This window comes from Oncorhynchus clarkii, chromosome 22 (assembly GCF_045791955.1).
Source record: "Oncorhynchus clarkii lewisi isolate Uvic-CL-2024 chromosome 22, UVic_Ocla_1.0, whole genome shotgun sequence".
Taxonomy (NCBI): domain Eukaryota; kingdom Metazoa; phylum Chordata; class Actinopteri; order Salmoniformes; family Salmonidae; genus Oncorhynchus; species Oncorhynchus clarkii.
Genome location: NC_092168.1, coordinates 26,771,335 through 26,789,909, shown reverse-complemented (window position 1 = coordinate 26,789,909; position 18,575 = coordinate 26,771,335). Strand labels below are relative to the sequence as shown.

The 18,575-nt window shown below is 43.6% G+C and overlaps 1 protein-coding gene across 1 annotated transcript; it reads right to left on the bottom strand.

Annotated features, from left to right (window-relative positions):
- Positions 1-9,664: 9,664 nt before the first annotated feature.
- LOC139380183 (kelch-like family member 6) lies at positions 9,665-17,435 on the bottom strand. The gene is made up of 8 exons (XM_071122635.1): positions 16,876-17,435; positions 16,605-16,770; positions 13,220-13,471; positions 12,900-13,097; positions 12,549-12,786; positions 10,661-10,863; positions 10,294-10,507; positions 9,665-10,168 (listed from the first exon to the last, which is right to left on the bottom strand). The coding sequence occupies exons 1-8, from the start codon at positions 17,142-17,144 to the stop codon at positions 9,870-9,872; spliced, it is 1,839 nt and encodes a 612-aa protein (XP_070978736.1). The 5' UTR covers positions 17,145-17,435; the 3' UTR covers positions 9,665-9,869.
- Between the last annotated feature and the right edge of the window lie 1,140 nt (positions 17,436-18,575).

Below are 18,575 nucleotides of genomic sequence, written 5' to 3'. Positions count from 1 at the left end.
CTTGTGTATGTGTCAGATCTCTCGCTTCCTCTTCCTCTTCCTCTTCTTTTTCTTCCTCCAACCTGACCTTATTAGAATTGCATTAGAACTAGCTATCATGGCATGTTTTAAAACATCTATAGCGTCATAATCAGTGAGCTGTACTTTAGGTGTTACTTCAGAAATTAAACTCAGTGTTAAGTCATCTAGTGTTTGCTGTCTGTAATAGAATACTAGATTTGTAAGTCTGTAAGATTTTGACTATTGTGTGTGTGGTTTGTGTTCCTGGGGTCTTTCTGTTCTAACTCAATGTTCAGTAAACTGGGGCCATAGTTTAGCCATAGTTCATACCACATCCTGTCCCTTCACTGCACTCAACAGACTGATTCCCCTGAAAGTATATAGAGATCTTTACCACAGCTGCAAGACAAATAAACTGCATGCTCTGCAGTTACACTACTGCCACTCATCTTTGGACAAGAGTGGGAGTGAGCAGTGCAGAGACAGAAATGAGTATGTGTGTGCATGTGTCTGAGAGAGCGTGTGAGAGAGACACTTTCACATTTTAGTCAGTAAGCAGACACTCTTATCCAGAGCGACTTACAAGTACAGTTAGGGACAGATCGAAATTTACTGGGGGGACAGTCGATGCCACGCTGGGCTATTGGCCAGAAGGTTGAGGATTCACGCTCTCTGCCTGTCTCATTACACTACGATCAGAGCCGGCTGCAGACAATGATCAGTTAGGGGGAAATCAGATTTTCAACATTTTGATGTCATATTTATAATTATATAAAATATATGCAACAAATGTTCCACCAACAGGTTCCTGTGTTAATGCATCACACAACCAATAAACAAAACATACTGACTTTGGGCACTTCAATATCATGGTTTGCGTTTTCAACACCAACCAGTATAGAATGTCATTAAACTTTTTTTGTGTTTTGTAACAGATGTCTCTTTCAATTCATCAAATTGCTTCTGCACAGTTTGGTTTGATTAGTCATGATCGAACCCTCGATCCTGACTAGTCTTCCAGTCCCTGCCGCTGAAATACATCTTCACAGCATGCTTCACTGTAGAGATGGTGCCAGCTTTCCTCCAGACGTGGCGCTTGGCATTCAGGCCAAAGAGTTCAATCTTGGTTTCATCAGAACAGAGAATCTTGTTTCTCATGGTCTGAGAGTCCTTTAGGTGCCTTTTGGCAAACTCCAAGTGGGCTGTCATGTGCCTTTTACTGAGGAGTCTGTTCCGTCTGGCCACTCTACCATAATGGCCTGATTGGTGGAGTGCTGCAGAGATGGTTGTTCTTCTGGAAGGTTCTCCCATCTCCACAGAGGAATTGTGTTAATCTGCAAGAGTGACCATCGGGTTCTTGGTCACCTCCCTGACCAAGGCCCTTCTCCCCCGATTGTTCAGTGTGGCCGGGTCCCTCTGACGGAGCTACAAAAAATGATTTAATCCATTTTAGAATAAGATTGTAACGTAACAAAATGTGTACCTGTTTCCTCCAGCATCTTCACAAGGTCCTTTGCTGTTGTTCTGGGATTGATTTGCACTTTTGCAACAAAGTACGTTCATCATTAGGAGACAGAACGTGTCTCCTTCCTGAGCGGTAGGACGGCTGCGTGGTCCCATGGTGTTTATACTTGCGTACTATTGTTTGTACAGATGAACGTGGTACCTTCAGGCATTTGGAAATTGCTCCCAAGGATGAATCAGACCTGTGGAGGACTACAATTTTTTTCAGAGGTCTTGGCTGATTTCTTTTGATTTTCCCATGATGTCAAAGAGGCACTGAGTTTGAAGGTAGGCCTTGAAATACATCCACAGGTAAACCTCCAATTGACTCAAATTATGTCAATTAGCCCATCAGAAGCTTCTAAATAATTTTCTGGAATTTTCCAAGCTGTTTAAAGGCACAGTCAACTTAGTGTATGTAAACTTCTGACCCAATAGAATTGTGATACAGTGAATTATAAGAGAAATAATCTGTCTGTAAAAAATTGTTGGAAAAATGACTTGTGTCGTGCACAAAGTAGATGTCCTAACCGACTTGCCAAAACTATAATTTGATAACAAGACATTTGTGGAGTGGTTGAAAAACGAGTTTTAATGACTTCAACCTAAGTGTATGTAAACTTCCGACTGTATCTATATCCACAGTAAAACAAGTCCTATATTGACATAACCTGAAAGGCCGCTCAGGAGCTCCAAAACTGCCATAAAAAAGTCAGACTACGGTTTGCAACTGCCCCACGGGACAAAGATCGTACTTTTTGGAGAAATGTCCTCTGGTCTGATGCAACAAAAATATAACTATTTGGCCATAATGATCATTGTTATGTTTGGAGGAAAAAGGGGGAGGCTTGCAAGCCGAAGAACACTATCCCAATCGTGAAGCACGGGGGTGGCAGCATCATGTGGGGGTGCTTTGCTGCAGGAAGGATTCATTCTCACACACATACTCCCAGCTCTCTGTCACACCGACACGGTTGCAGGTGCTATCCTGCGTATGTGCGTGTAGGACTTGTGGAGTGTGACGCTTCCGTGGTGAGAGACACCAAGCGGTAACACACTTTCCTCTCTCATTGTGGTTGTGACTGGGTCCCAGCACATCACCATGGAGATGACCTGGTTCTTGTCGTCACGGCCACCAGTGATGAATAGTTTGTTGTTACAGGCTGCGATGGCGCAGCTCGCCCTCTCGCCCAGCCGGGTCACCATAGACTAGCTGTCTGACTGGGGGGAGTAGCAGTACAGAGCATGCATGGCACCGCCTGGGGAGAGGGGAGGATTGTTACAACAGATACACACACACTGACACACAAATGGACACACACAAACACACTCAATATGATTGCACAGGTGAACTGAGAGTAGAACAGGTTTAATCCACTGACCAACTACATAGATGCGTTCCCTGAAGGTGACAGCATTAGTACATTTAGCCTCGATGGGCATGGGCGACCGTAGGTCCCAGCTCTCAGTCCCTGGCTCCCAGCACTGCAGGAGCCAGGGACCAGTGGCCAGCTTCCCGTTGGGCCCTCCCCCGATCGCAAAGATCCACTTATTGAAGCTTGCTAACTTATGCACTTCACAAAATAGATGGCATCATCAAGTAACATCTCAAGAAATCAGTCGCAAATGGGTCTTCCAAATGGACAATGACCCCAAGCATACTTCCAAAGTCATTGCAACGTCAAGGTATTAGAGTGGCCATCACAAAGCTCCGACCTCAATCCTATAGAAAATTTGTGGGCAGAGCTGAAAAGCGTGTGCGAGCAATGAGTTACACCACTTATTTATAGCCTCTGTCTCTTGTATAATGCGCTCCACAATATACATCACGTGCATTTTATATTTCAAAATTTTAATCAAATTTCGCCAGCCTAAAATTGTAAATTTGTTGGCCGCATGTTCTGCACCAGCATCACATGTTCTCTCCCAGGTTCATGGTTTGAAAGAGGGGTATAATTCCATTCCACATGATACAGTATAATACAATACTACAGTCATACAGTCAAAAATAATATCTTACTAGAGGTTTTTTAATGTATTTACCCAAGATAGCATAGTTACATCTATGGGCTTTTATGTTTTTCTGTTGTGTTGAAGTTTGCAGTAGCCTATCATAGGCTTTATTGGATAATGGCACAATCATTTGGGATTTTTTGGGCTTGGGATCATACAATGTCTTTAAAACCTTTTGTGACTAGGGGGCAGTATTTTCATTTTTGGAAAAATAACATTCCCGTAGTAAACGGGATATTTTGTCAGGACAAGATGCTAGAATATGCATATAATTGACAGCTTAGGATAGAAACACTCTAAAGTTTCCAAAACTGTAAAAATATTGTCTGTGGGTATAACAGAACTGATATTGCAGGCGGAAGCCTGAGAAAAATCCAATCTGGAAGTGCCTTATATTTTGAAAGCGCTGCGTTCCAATGCATCCCTATTGAGCAGTGAATGGGCTATCAACCAGATTACTTTTTCTCCGTATTGCCCAAGGTGTCTACAGCATTGTGACGTAGTTTTACGCATTTATGTTGAAGAATACCCGTAGGCGGCTACATTGCGCAACAGGTCACCTGATGGCTCCCAGAGTGATTCTCGCGTAAAATACAGAGGTAGCCATTATTCCAATCGGTCCTACTGAAAAACCAATTGTCCCGGTGGATATATTATCGAATAGATATTTGAAAAACACCTTGAGAATTGATTATAAACAACGTTTGCCATATTTCTGTCGATATTATGGAGCTAATTTGGAATATTTTTGGGCGTTTTCGTGACTGCAATTTCCGGCCGATTTCTCAGCCAAACGTGAAGAACAAACAGAGCTATTTCGCCTACAAAAATAATATTTTTGGAAAAAAGGAACAACTGCTTGGGAAGGGCTACAAACTGTTTGTGGACAACTTCTACACAGGCCCTACCCTGTTTACAGACCAGAGGAAGCTGGATGTGTGGGCTTGTGGCACTATTCGGACCAACAGAGTGGGCTTTCTGAAAACCAAGGTGAACGAAATGCCTAAGCGGGCTGATCGGGGTACCAGGAGATGGATTCACCAAGATGGCCTGCTCTTTGTGAAGTGGATGGATACCAAAGAGGTGGTCATGTGCACCACTATCCACAAGGCCTTCAGTGGCGATCACGTTGTCAGGCGTGTGAAGGACGCTAATGGGGCATGGACCACCAAAAATGTCCCCATTCCTGCAGCTATAAAGGATTACAACAAGGGCATGGGAGGTGTGGACCTGTCAGACGCCCTGATAGGTTACTACAATGTTCTCCACAAGACAATGAAATGGTACAATACATTGTTTTATCATTTCATCGACATTGCTGTGGTGAATGCCTTCATCCTGCAGAAGGAAATGGCTAAGAGCTGTGGACAGCCCCCCATCTCACAGCTAGTCTTCAGGGAGCTGCTCATCTGGGAGCTTGCTGCACCACTTGTTCAGTGACCCTCTGTTTTATACCCGAAAAAGACTGCTATGGGCTCTGGCATCAGCAGCACAATATTGTGTAGTGGACTGAGGGTCTTCACAATATTGTACATTATACATTGAAAGTGTATAAATAGTTACCCTTGTTATTTTTAATTTTTTCACATTTTCAAATATATATATATTTTTAAATGTAAATATTATTATTAATAATATAGAATAACATTTTAGTATTTTGTATATAGTTATTTGCATCAAAATGTATCACTGTACCAATTCGGCCACTTGGGTACATTTGGGCAACTTGTGTGGGACACCTGGGTGACTACATGCTCAATGTCATGTAGCTCGCTCATTCCTGATGATATCAGTCTGAAACGTTGCTCGAATACTGTTGTCCTCTTATGGTCTTCATTAAAATCATCCCCAGCATCCTATCTGAATGTTTGGGTGTTCTTGTTCAGTTGAAAGACGACGCTTCAACAATAAAAAACAGAAAACGTCTGTTTATTTCATTATATTTTCTTCTACCAGATCTATTGTGTTATATTGTCCTACATTCAATTCACATTTCCACAAAATTCAGAGTGTTTCCTTTCAAATGGGTTACAGGCAGATAGATTGGGGTATGTCTTCAGGCGGAAATTGAGAGAACGGGGCCTTTCCCAAACAGGTTAACTGGAATGTATGAATAAGCACAATAGTTGATATAGACTTTGAGTAAATGTTTTATTAGGCCTACAGTTACAAATGGCAGGACTACAAGATGCAAACCTGCATAAAGCAAGCTCAGCCGTTTGAGTTGTATTGTCCAATCATGTTGCTTTCTCTGTGTCTGTGTATAGGTAACCTAACGTAGCAGGAGTAGAAAGACACCGGAGTGAAGTCCCCACTTCCGTTTTTCAGGGAAAATGGAACCTAAGTTGAAAATATTGTATCCCTGAAAACCGGATGTTAGCGACTTCGCTTAGGCTAGGGCAGTGGTTACCAACCTTTTTTGATTACTGTACCCACCAACAGAATTTGGCTCTGCCCGGAGTTCCCCCTCATGTGCATTTTAGCAGAAGGCTTATGGTCTCATGAGTCTTCTCAAGTACCCCCTGGTTGGGAATTAATGTGCTAGTGTATTGGAAACACCCCTAGTCCTTCTTTAATATATAATTTACAGTGCATTCGGAAACTACTCAGACCCCTAGACTTTTTCCACATTTTGTTGTTATAGCCTTATTCTAAATTGTATTAAATACAAAATGTTCATCAATCTACACACAATACACTATAATGACAAAGCGAAAATATTTTATTTTTATTTTTTGCAAATGAATTAAAACAAAAAAACAGTTATACCTTATATACTTAATAAGACTTCCGACCCTTTGCTATGAGAATCGAAATTGAGCTCAGGTGCATCCTGTTTCCATTGATCATCCTTGAGATGTTTCTACAAGTTGATTGGAGTCCACCTGTGGTAAATTCAATTGATTGGGCATGATTTGTAAAGGCACATGCCTGTCTACATAATGTCCCACAGTTGACAGTGTATGCTAGAGCAAAAAACAAGCCATGAGATCAAAGGGATTGTGTGTAGAGCTCAGAGACAGGATTATGTCGAGGCACACAAAAAATGTCTGCGGCGTTGAAGGTCCACAAGAACCCAGTGGCCTGCATCATTCTTTAATTGAAGAAGTTTGGAACCACCAAGACTCTTCCTAGAGCTGCCCGGCCTGCAAAACTGGGCAATCGGGGGAGAAGGGCCTTGGTTAAGAGAGTTGACCAAGAACTGGCTGGTCACTCTGACAGAGCTCCAGAGTTCCTCTGTTGAGATGGGAGAACCTTCCAGAAGAATAACAATCTCTGCAGCACTCCGCCAATCATGCCTTTATGGTAGGGTGGCCAGATGGAAGCCACTCCTCAGTAAAAGGCACATGACAGCCCACTTGGAGTTTGCCAAAAGGTACCTAAAGGACTCTCAGACCATGAGAAACAATATTCTCTGGTCTGATGAAACCAAGATTGAACTCTTTGGCTTGCACCTAGGGATGGTGCAATAAACCTTGCACCATCCCTAGGATGAAACATGGTGATTGCAGTATCATGCTGTGGGGATGTTTTTCAGCAGCAGGGACTGGGAGAGTAGTCAGGATCGAAGGAAAGATGAACAGAGAAAAGTACAGAGATGTCCTTGATGAAAACCTGCTCCAGAGAGCGCAGGACCTCTGACTGGGGCAAAGGTTCACCTTCCAACAGGACAATGACCCTAAGCACACAGCCAAGACAACAGGAGTGGCTTTGGGACAAGTCTCTGAATGTCCTTAAGTGGCCCAGCCAGAGCCCGGACTTGAACCCGATCGGACATTTCTGAAGAGACCTGAAAATAGCTGTGCAGCGACGCTCCCCATCCAACCTGACAGAGCTTGAGAGGATCTGCAGAGTAGAATGGGAGAAACTCCCCAAACACAGCTGTGCCAAGCTTTTAGCATCATACACAAGAAGATTTGATGCTGTAATCGCTGCCGAAGGTGCTTCAACAAAGTACTGAGTAAAGAGTCTGAATAGTTATATAAATATGATATTTCAGTTTTTTTAATTTATACATTTGCTAAAAATTATAAAAGCTCATTTTTGCTTTGTCATTATGGGGTATTGTGTGTAGATTGATGAGGGGAAAACATGATTTAATCAATTTTAGAATAAGGCGGTAACGTAACAAATTAAAATTCAAGGGGTCTGAATACTTTCCGAATGCACTGTATATGAACAAGTACAAGGTTGCTACAGTTTGACTGGGTTTTCATCCTATCCAAGGCCAGGAGTTTTTCCAGGAGTTTTTTAAAACCATCTGACCTAATCCCCTTTGTAGCCCATATTAAACAGATGAATCACGTCATACCGTACAAGGTCAGAAGTTTTTCCCTGGTTAGGTTACCAGATCAGGAAAAACTACAGGCCCCAGACCATTGGTGCTACCTCTGACTTACTGTGATTGTTTTCAATGAAAATGGTAAAACATTTACATACTCTTAGCAAAAAGCAATTTCTCAAGCAAGAATTTTGCTCGGACTGTTTGGGAGTGGGGAGAGTAAAACTGAAATCTAGCTGTTATTGGCAGAGAGGCTTGGAACTCTCTTTCTTATTGATCTATTAAGAAACGGTAACGCTTGGTGATGTCACCAGGCAGGCCAAAACTCCATCCCACTAAAACAGGCTTGAATTTGAGGCGATCTTTTCAAACAGCTCTTACACTAAAAGGACCTTATAATAACTTTCACAATTTCATAGTATTATTCCAACCTCATAGCGTAGAAATATATATAAAACATAGACAAATAGGGTTTTTGACTACACCGAGCCTTTAAGATGAATGCGTCAACGGACAGATGGCAAATTATTGGGGGAGAGGGGATCCAAAATAGGGGAGGGTTGTCTCTAGCGCTTTGGGGATAGGCCTAAACTTCTCTTCCTATCTCCCTATCGCTCTGGGGATAGGCCTAAACGTCTCTTCCTATCTCTCTATCACTTTGGGGATAGGCCTAAACTTCTCTTCCTAACTCTCTATCTCTCTGGGGATAGGCCTAAACTTCTCTTCCTATCTCTCTATCTCTCTGGGGATAGGCCTAAACTTCTCTTCCTATCTCTCTATCTCTCTGGGGATAGGCCTAAACTTCTCTTCCTATCTCTCTATCACTCTGGGGATAGTCCTAAGCTTCTATTCCTTTATATAGGCTATATATTTTATATTAATATCATACAGTGGACACCTAAGTCTATAGGTCTGCAGTATATTCATGCAATGCCCTGAAGCATTTAGTGCTCAAATCTCAACAGCGGAACCTGAGGTAGACAATCATTTTTTTAGGAAAGTATTATAAAAAACAATAACAAAAATAGTCTGTAAAGCTTTGCATATGCTACACATCTAAACACAAGACACAGTGTTTTTGTAATTTCTTATAGGCTGTTTTTAAGGACATTTAGGTTGTCCTAAATGTGGCTCATTTGGCCAATTTATAGATGGTTTCTGCCTACGCCAAGTTGGATCTGAATATGGATGTCCCAGTACATTTCTCAAATGTCTGTTAATTAAAATCTTCTTTGTCACATTGTTCGGCGCCAAATGTTCTTAAAGGAAACCCTGACATGCTCATATTTGGTTTATATGCAAATCTGAGAATATTTGCATAGAAATCTGTTGCCAATTGGATGGAAACCTTGGTGTCTGTGCTAGTCCAGTGTCACTTATGCCTACCCCTCATGGTTCATATTAGGGTTGAATATTTTCCATGGATTTTACGAATGTTCCATCCCGAGAATAATTAATTTTCTCCCAGGTAACCCGGGCACGAAAATTGGCATGAAAATTCAAGTCTAATGTTACATGAGGTAAATACATTTTGTGATCCCTACATTCATTTTAAGATAGCTAGGTGAGAAAACCACATATCACTGTCACATTTCTCCTCAATTAAGTACTATCAGTAAAGTCAGTGCTAGTAGGAAAAGAGAAGTGTTAGTGAGAGAAGAGAAAGAGTGCGTAGATTCAAGGTAGTTATGAAACCATAATAACCACAAACTGTACATCTGCTGTGAAAGACAGAGAGGGTATAACTGGGTAATGTGGGTGTGAAAACCGTGGGTTGGGTGTGAATTCAGCACATTAATAGATGCCTCTGTGTTCTGACAGAACACTCCCACAATACAGATAGAAAGTCAGCTCATGCAAATGTCATTTTTAGATGTATTTAGTGGTACCGGTTTGAATGTGATATTACACTTTTAATAATGTTATGAGACTACACTCAGCATTACATTTAGTTATTGCACAGACAACTTACAATAATTAAAAAGCCGACACCCACACACAGTCCATGCTCCTCATCCACCTGTGTTTTTCTCCACACATTCATTCTCACACACATAGTCCCAGCTCTCTGTCACACCGACACGGTTGCAGGTGCTATCCTGTGGATGTGCGTGTAGGACTTGTGGAGTGTGACGCTTCCGTGGTGAGAGACACCAAGCGGTAACACACATTCCTCTGTCATTGTGGTTGTGACTGGGTCCCAGCACATCACCGTGGAGATGACCTGGTTCTTGTCGTCACGGCCACCAGTGATGAATAGTTTGTTGTTACAGGCTGCGATGGCGCAGCTCGCCCTCTCGCCCAGCCGGGTCACCATAGACCAGCTGTCTGACTGGGGGGAGTAGCAGTACAAAGCATGCATGGCACCGCCTGGGGAGAGGGGAGGATTGTTACAACAGATACACACACACTGACACACAAATGGACACACACACAAACACACTCAATATGATTGCACAGGTAAACTGAGAGTAGAACAGGTTTAATCCACTGACCAACTACATAGATGCGTTCCCTGAAGGTGACAGCATTAGTACATTTAGCCTCGATGGGCATGGGTGACCGCAGGCCCCAGCTCTCAGTCCCTGGCTCCCAGCACTGCAGCCTATCAGTGGCCAGCTTCCCGTTGGGCCCTCCCCCGATCGCAAAGATCCACTTATTGAAGCTTGCTGCAGCGAATGAGCTGACGCCCAACAGGAGGGGCGGGGCCTGGAACATGAATCGGAGCAGTTTATGTGTGTGTCTTATGAAACTCTATTTGTCAGATATCTTGTGTAACAACATGTCTCATCAGACAGTCGCTCCAATGCAGAATGACTGGAGTGATCACACCATATAATACATACAGACAGACTGACTGACCGGTGTCCAGCGGTTGTGAAATGTGTCGTAGGCTTCCACGCTGGTGAGTCTCTGAGTCCCATCGAACCCCCCCAGGGCATACACCTTCCCCCCGTGAACCGCCATCTTGTGTCTCCAGCGCCCAGTCACCAGGGGCTCAATGGGGATCCACCTGTCCAGGGCACCGTTGTACTTCCACGCCTCGTGCTGTGTCTCTTTTCCTCCTGCAGCAACAAGATGATAGTGAGAGTGAAAAAGAAGAACAACCATGGTTTGTTGAAGTAAGGGAGGGGAATTTGGCAGGGAAAAGTCACGTTATGCAGGCACATTAACCTTTGCCATCTCACTCGCCAAGTCCCCTTTTGGGAAGTGGGATCATTGTTTTGTCATTGTGGTTATAAACCCATTGCCCGCAAGTCGTCGTGACGCCGTCAAGTTTGCCAACCCCCACCCCTACCTCGTCCGTTGGTTGAGCCTGTTGGTCTGGCCAGTACAGAGGTTGCACATTTTTCCCAGTCTGCCCTGTACTAAGATTGTGCCTGCCCGGTATACAAACATGCATGGCTTGAGATTCGATCTCCGGTAGAGTGTGTGTAGCTAGCTATAGTTTAAATATCAACAGTACTGCCACAGCAGCATAACATTTGATTAACACTTGATAACACTTGATTTACATCATCATCAATATTCAGTCTGTTTGGTTGATACACGCCCCAGAGAGAGGCAGAAAGACAGAGAGGAGCGGCTGCATCAATGACCCTCGCTCCGACCCAACTCCATCCCTTCCTCAGTCGGCACCAGCAACACAGGTAGTCTAGACTCTAGCTAAACACTATATACTAAAATATCCACACATATGCCCTTTTTTCAGTTTAAGCACCTGCCGCGTGAAAGGTTTGTGCACGGCCCTAATGTTAGGACTTAACCTAGGTGTCTGTGACATTTCACTTAGTAGAGGTAACAAAATAGAGCGGCACTTGCCTTAGGAAGAAGGCACCTTGGTATTCTAAAATGATTCATGCATTGTCTCTGGATATGGGGCTGTGTACAATCAGAATGGTGTGTGAATGAGGAATACCACTGCTGTTCTGGATTTATTCCAAAAAGTTAGCACCCCGTATTGTGCTTGCTCTGTCTCCTTCATAGATCTGATAGGACTGGATGGATATAATAAGTAAAGAATCAGAAACTAAGTGGAGCTATTGCTTACATTTACCCCTTTACCTCAGATCCACAAGGAGGAGAAAGTGAGGGAAGATAGGATGCAAGATTGGGTTAGTCAACATTTTGGAATGAAACATAGCCATTGAGTGCTAACCATAGAGAATGATAGAGGACTCTAGATCCCAAAAAACAGTTTAAGCATGGGCAGCACCATTGAGGACGCCACCATTTTGAAATAATCAACTGGGTGGGACTTCCTTAACCTATGGGTTAAGAAATAATCACATAATTCCATTCAGGTCATTAGGAGGGATCAGCCAATTAATGTTTGTGAGCGAACATTCCATAACTGCTGGTGTCAGTAAATAACCAAACTTGGCTTTAATCCTGTTCAAACAACACACTCCTGGTGACAGTATGCACCCTTACAGTTTGTTTACCAACTCATAGAAGTAGTAGAAGAAGAAAATCAAAATGGAGATGGCCTCCATGGCGCTTCCTATGCGCTCAAAGATGCCATAATGGGACAGATACAAAGAAGAGTCCTCTATCATTCTCTATGGTACTAAACCCTCCCATGAACAGAAAGCCAATAAATACAGCACTCTCACACAGGAAACCACAGCTGATTGTGAAAACATCCCACACAATGGCCTCCAGCAATATCGTCGCTCCATCTTAGTAATGATGCTCTCAGGGACAAATGCTCAGATGTGAATTTAACAAAACTAGCTGCATCACTCACCGGATATGAACACCTCATTCCGGAAGGTGACACAAGCAAACTCCACCCACTTCCGGTTGTGGGACTCCTCCTCCATCTCTGTGATTGGCAGCTTGGCGACTTCCAGCCGGCTGCGGCGCAGAGGGTCAAGGCAGGTCACAGTGGCAACGAAGCGCTCCTCTTTGGTGCAGCCACCGATGATCATGAACACCTCAGATAGGTAGTGCTGTAAACGAGGCTTGGTACGCTCCGTGACCACCTACACACACACTCAGACACACACGGACAGAGACACATCAAAAATCACATACACACCAACCCAAACTAACATTTATAAACACAAACAGGATACCAGTATGATCACACACACACCTCGTTGCCTGACAGGTGGTAGGTGCGGGCCTCCTGCAGTAGGGTGAAGGCCTCGTCACAGCGGCGAATCAGCTGGTCGGCCTCCACCGTTTCCAGGAAGTAAGCCGGCTCCAGCAGTGGCAGACGCACGTATGACAGAAGACCAGCTAGTAGGAGGCATCTCTCCTCCTCCTTTGCTCGCACCCAGCGCATCAGAGCCTATAGTACAGTAAATATTGGATGGATGGATGGATTTTTGCATTCCTCATAAAGTAAATGAAAAATCTTGTGAAAGGCAAGAAAGTGATGGCTTTTTTAAGGTAATGAAATGTATACTACACCTCAAACACACTCTCCTCCCGTGTCACTCCCAGGTCATCTCTCTTCAGAGCGTTCTGCAACGCCCCCGCTGGCAGCTCCAGGTACTCCTCATGCTGAACCACTCTGGAGAACTCTGAAACCAGGTAGTCCTGGACCCTGTCTCTCAGTGCAGGCAATGAGTGGGCCTCAGCCAGACGCAGTACACCTACACAGCTCTCTGGCTGGAGAGAGTCAGCCAGGAACCCTGCACAGGCCTCCACTACACGAGGAAACTGGAGAGAGAAGATGGAGACAGAGAGGGGAGACAGACCGGGAGGGGAGACAGACCGAAAGGGGAGACAGACAGAGAGACAAGAGATGAAATCAAGATGACAGACAATATTTTTTACCGAACTTAATCTAATTCACTTTTATCTGGCTTCAATCGACACTCTCATGCATACTGTCATGCATACACGCACACACACACACACACATACACCCACACACCCTGTCATCCAGCTGTGAGCCTAATTCAGGCCTGAGTGGAAAACAGATCCTGAGAGTAAACAACAAGAATGACTTTCACTTCCCTGTCTCAACTGTCACCTGATTCAGAGTCATCTTCTGTCTGATGACAAATAAGTAGGAAATATGATGAAGTTTGTGACTGTATGCACTATTTCCACAAGGAGGAAGACCGGGATTTACATGTTCAACACTCACCAATTTAAAAGTCCCTAAGGTTGTGTTATGAGTTGACAGAAACATAGGATAGCACCGAAAAGGAGAGATAAAATGACAAAGATAAAGGAAAAAGGCTGAAATATGATTTGTTTCTGCTGCATTTCTCTGGTGTTTCAGTTAAGCAATAAGGCCAGAGGGGGTGTGGTATATGGCCAATATACCACAGCTAAGGGCTGTTCTTAGTTAGACTCAATGTGGAGTACCTGGATACAGTCCTTAGCTGTGGAACATTGCCCATATACTACAAACCCCCGAGGTGCCTTATTGCTATTATAAACTGGTTACCTACGTAATTAGTGCAGTAAAAATACATGTTTTGTCATACCCGTGGTATGATATACCACAGCTGTCATGCAATCAGCATTCAGGGCTCGAACCACCCAGTTTTTAATAGTGTTTATACAGTATTTATTCAGTACAGGTGCATCAAAGCTGGGACCGAGAGACTGAAAAACAGCTTCTATCTCAAGGCCATCAGACTGTTAAACAGCCACCACTAACATTGAGTGGCTGCTGCCAACACACTGACTCAACTCCAGCCACTTTAATAATGGGAATTGATGGGAAATTATGTAAAATATATCACTAGCCACTTTAAACAATGCTACCTAATATAATGTTTACATACCCTACATTATTCATCTCATATGTATATGTATATACTGTACTCTATCATCTACTGCATCTTTATGTAATACATGTATCACTAGCCACTTTAACTATGCCACTTTGTTGACATACTCATCTCATATGTACAGTGCCTTGCGAAAGTATTCGGCCCCCTTGAACTTTGCGACCTTTTGCCACATTTCAGGCTTCAAACATAAAGATATAAAACTTTATTTTTTTGTGAAGAATCAACAACAAGTGGGACACAATCATGAAGTGGAACGACATTTATTGGATATTTCAAACTTTTTTAACAAATCAAAAACTGAAAAATTGGGCGTGCAAAATTATTCAGCCCCCTTAAGTTAATACTTTGTAGCGCCACCTTTTGCTGCGATTACAGCTGTAAGTCGCTTGGGGTATGTCTCTATCAGTTTTGCACATCGAGAGACTGACATTTTTTCCCATTCCTCCTTGCAAAACAGCTCGAGCTCAGTGAGGTTGGATGGAGAGCATTTGTGAACAGCAGTTTTCAGTTCTTTCCACAGATTCTCGATTGGATTCAGGTCTGGACTTTGACTTGGCCATTCTAACACCTGGATATGTTTATTTTTGAACCATTCCATTGTAGATTTTGCTTTATGTTTTGGATCATTGTCTTGTTGGAAGACAAATCTCCGTCTTTTGCAGACTCCATCAGGTTTTCTTCCAGAATGGTCCTGTATTTGGCTCCATCCATCTTCCCATCAATTTTAACCATCTTCCCTGTCCCTGCTGAATAAAAGGAGGCCCAAACCATGATGCTGCCACCACCATGTTTGACAGTGGGGATGGTGTGTTCAGCTGTGTTGCTTTTACGCCAAACATAACGTTTTGCATTGTTGCCAAAAAGTTCAATTTTTGTTTCATCTGACCAGAGCACCTTCTTCCACATGTTTGGTGTGTCTCCCAGGTGGCTTGTGGCAAACTTTAAACAACACTTTTTATGGATATCTTTAAGAAATGGCTTTCTTCTTGCCACTCTTCCATAAAGGCCAGATTTGTGCAATATACAACTGATTGTTGTCCTATGGACAGAGTCTCCCACCTCAGCTGTAGATCTCTGCAGTTCATCCAGAGTGATCATGGGCCTCTTGGCTGCATCTCTGATCAGTCTTCTCCTTGTTTGAGCTGAAAGTTTAGAGGGGCGGCCAGGTCTTGGTAGATTTGCAGTGGTCTGATATATAATAATATTCAATATTATCGCTTGCACAGTGCTCCTTGGGATGTTTAAAGCTTGGGAAATCTTTTTGTATCCAAATCCGGCTTTAAACTTCTTCACAACAGTATCTCGGACCTGCCTGGTGTGTTCCTTGTTCTTCATGATGCTCTCTGCGCTTTTAACGGACCTCTGAGACTATCACAGTGCAGGTGCATTTATACGGAGACTTGATTACACAAAGGTGGATTGTATTTATCATCATTAGTCATTTAGGTCAACATTGGATCATTCAGAGATCCTCACTGAACTTCTGGAGAGAGTTTGCTGCACTGAAAGTAAAGGGGCTAAATAATTTTGCACGTCCAATTTTTCAGTTTTTGATTTGTTAAAAAAGTTTGAAATATCCAATAAATGTCGTTCCACTTCATGATTGTGTCCCACTTGTTGTTAATTCTTCACAAAAAAATACAGTTTTATATCTTTATGTTTGAAGCCTGAAATGTGGCAAAAGGTCGCAAAGTTCAAGGGGGGCGAATACTTTCGCAAGGCACTGTATATACTGCACTCAATACCATCTACTGTATCTTGCCTATGCCGCTCTGTACCATCACTCATTCATATATCTTTATGTACATATTCTTATCCCCTTACACTTGTAAGAAGCAGTGGAGGCCGCCGTCTATAAGGTAGTAGTTTTGGAATTGTTAGCTAGATTACTTGTTGGTTATTACTGCATTGTCGGAACTAGAAGCACAAGCATTTCGCTACACTCGCATTAACATCTGCTAACCATGTGTATGTGACAAATAAAATTTGATTTGATTTGATATAGAGTTTACACAGCGTTACGCTAGCATTAGTAGACTCACCTGGAACAGGCTGGCGGCCTCCAGTGTTCTCTGGACGTTGGTGTGTGTGATGGTGGCTCGGCTGGTATAGGTGTAGTCCAGTAGAGTCTTCATGGTCTCACTGTCCACCCCTTTAATCTCCACCTGCTTCTCATGACTCTCTCTCAGACCACTGCAGAACATCGCCCTGGACACACACATAATGTTCTCTAAGCATTATAGCTTGACAACGTTGTGAAATAAACATCTGAGGTCAGTCTACAGCTATGGAAGAGATTGTGTGTGTATGTACCTATAGTAGTGGCTGGCGGCGGCGAGCACAGCTCTGTGGCAGGGGAAGTCCTGTTCCTGAACTCGCAGAGTCACGTCGGTCAGCTCTCCACTCACACGAAGCGTCTCCATTCCCCTCTGAAGCTCCACAGACAGGCCTCCATCTTCCCAACGCATCCCACTTCCATCACCCCCTTCACCCTCTTCCCCAGGGTCAGAGCCCTCTCTGGGGGTTTTCTCTGAGGGCCCAGGCAGAGGGGTGTCGGTGGTCCTCTCCAACGAGTCACTCATCCTCACAATGAGAGCCCCATTAACAACACAGAACACAAACTCCTATCTCCGCAGACACGCACATACTGCGGGACACACTCAACACACAACTTTGCATACTTTTCCCAGAGAATGGAGACAATACACAACAGCCCTTGAACGCACATTCACCACAGCACAGAACTTAACAGTGTGTGTGAGTGTGTTTATCATCTCTTCCTGTCAGGTCCTCTGTAATACTTCCCGTTCCTGGTGCTGGTGCTTTGTGATTGGTGGATGTTATGTGGTACATGATGAAACATCGTTCCTGTTCTAGATCACTTCCTCAACTGCCAATCCCTAGAACTGGCAGTTGGACAACTCTACACTCTCTTACTCTACCTAGCACACACAAACGCACACACACATACATGTACACACACACATGCACACACACACACACGCACACACACATACACGCACACACACATGCACGCACACACACACACATGCACGCACGCACACACACATATGCACGTACTCTGCTTTGCGTTGTACCCTTGGCCGTGGTATATTTGCCATATCCCCCCTGTGGTTTTACTGTTTCATTATAGATGTAATAATCTGTGCAGGGCCTATCTTCCATTTCATGACCCTTGTGAACAAGTAAGTTATTGTCTCATTCAGCATTGAGGCCGTCTGAATAGTAGCAGCTGCAGTAATAGTTAAAGTCCACACAGTTGCACTACTGAGCCATGCAGCCCAAGCTCACTAAACTATAGTAGCATGTCGTACGTAGTATGTCGTATCATCATGCCCTTTTCTCACGATATGTTTTCACGTTATCCACTAGATGGCAGTGTCAGATCAACGTTGATGTGATAACAGTTTTGGATAATTTCATGCTGAGACACAGGTGCAATAATAATACTGAGATTGGTTTACAATGGGGCTGTAATGGATTGATATAGGCATCTTCTCTCTGTAATGTTATTCTGAGCCTTTGTGATAAGACTCAGAGGCAGACGGCATATAGAACACAGGTGTGCGCACACACACACACACACACACACACACACACACACACACACACACACACACACGGGCACACACACGGGCACACACACACAGGGCACACACACGGGCACAGGCACAGACATACACACACACACACACTTACAGTAGTATGCCCGTTTAATATGCATGTGTTTCCATTGCATCTGTCCCCATAGTGCCTGCGTGTTCTGTTCATTTCAGTTGTCCCTCTAACCATATATTTTGCTTCTTCTCAGTCTGTCTTTAGGAAGAAGAAAAAGCAATATTATTAGAACCCACATATTACAGACACACAGACAGACTGACAGACAGATTAGGTAAGGCGGAGGTGTCTGACTTCAGATAACTTCTACTGGTGTGTAGTTGATACAGCTGTGTGCTTGGTGTGTAGTTTGGCCTGGCGTGTTGGTCAATTTG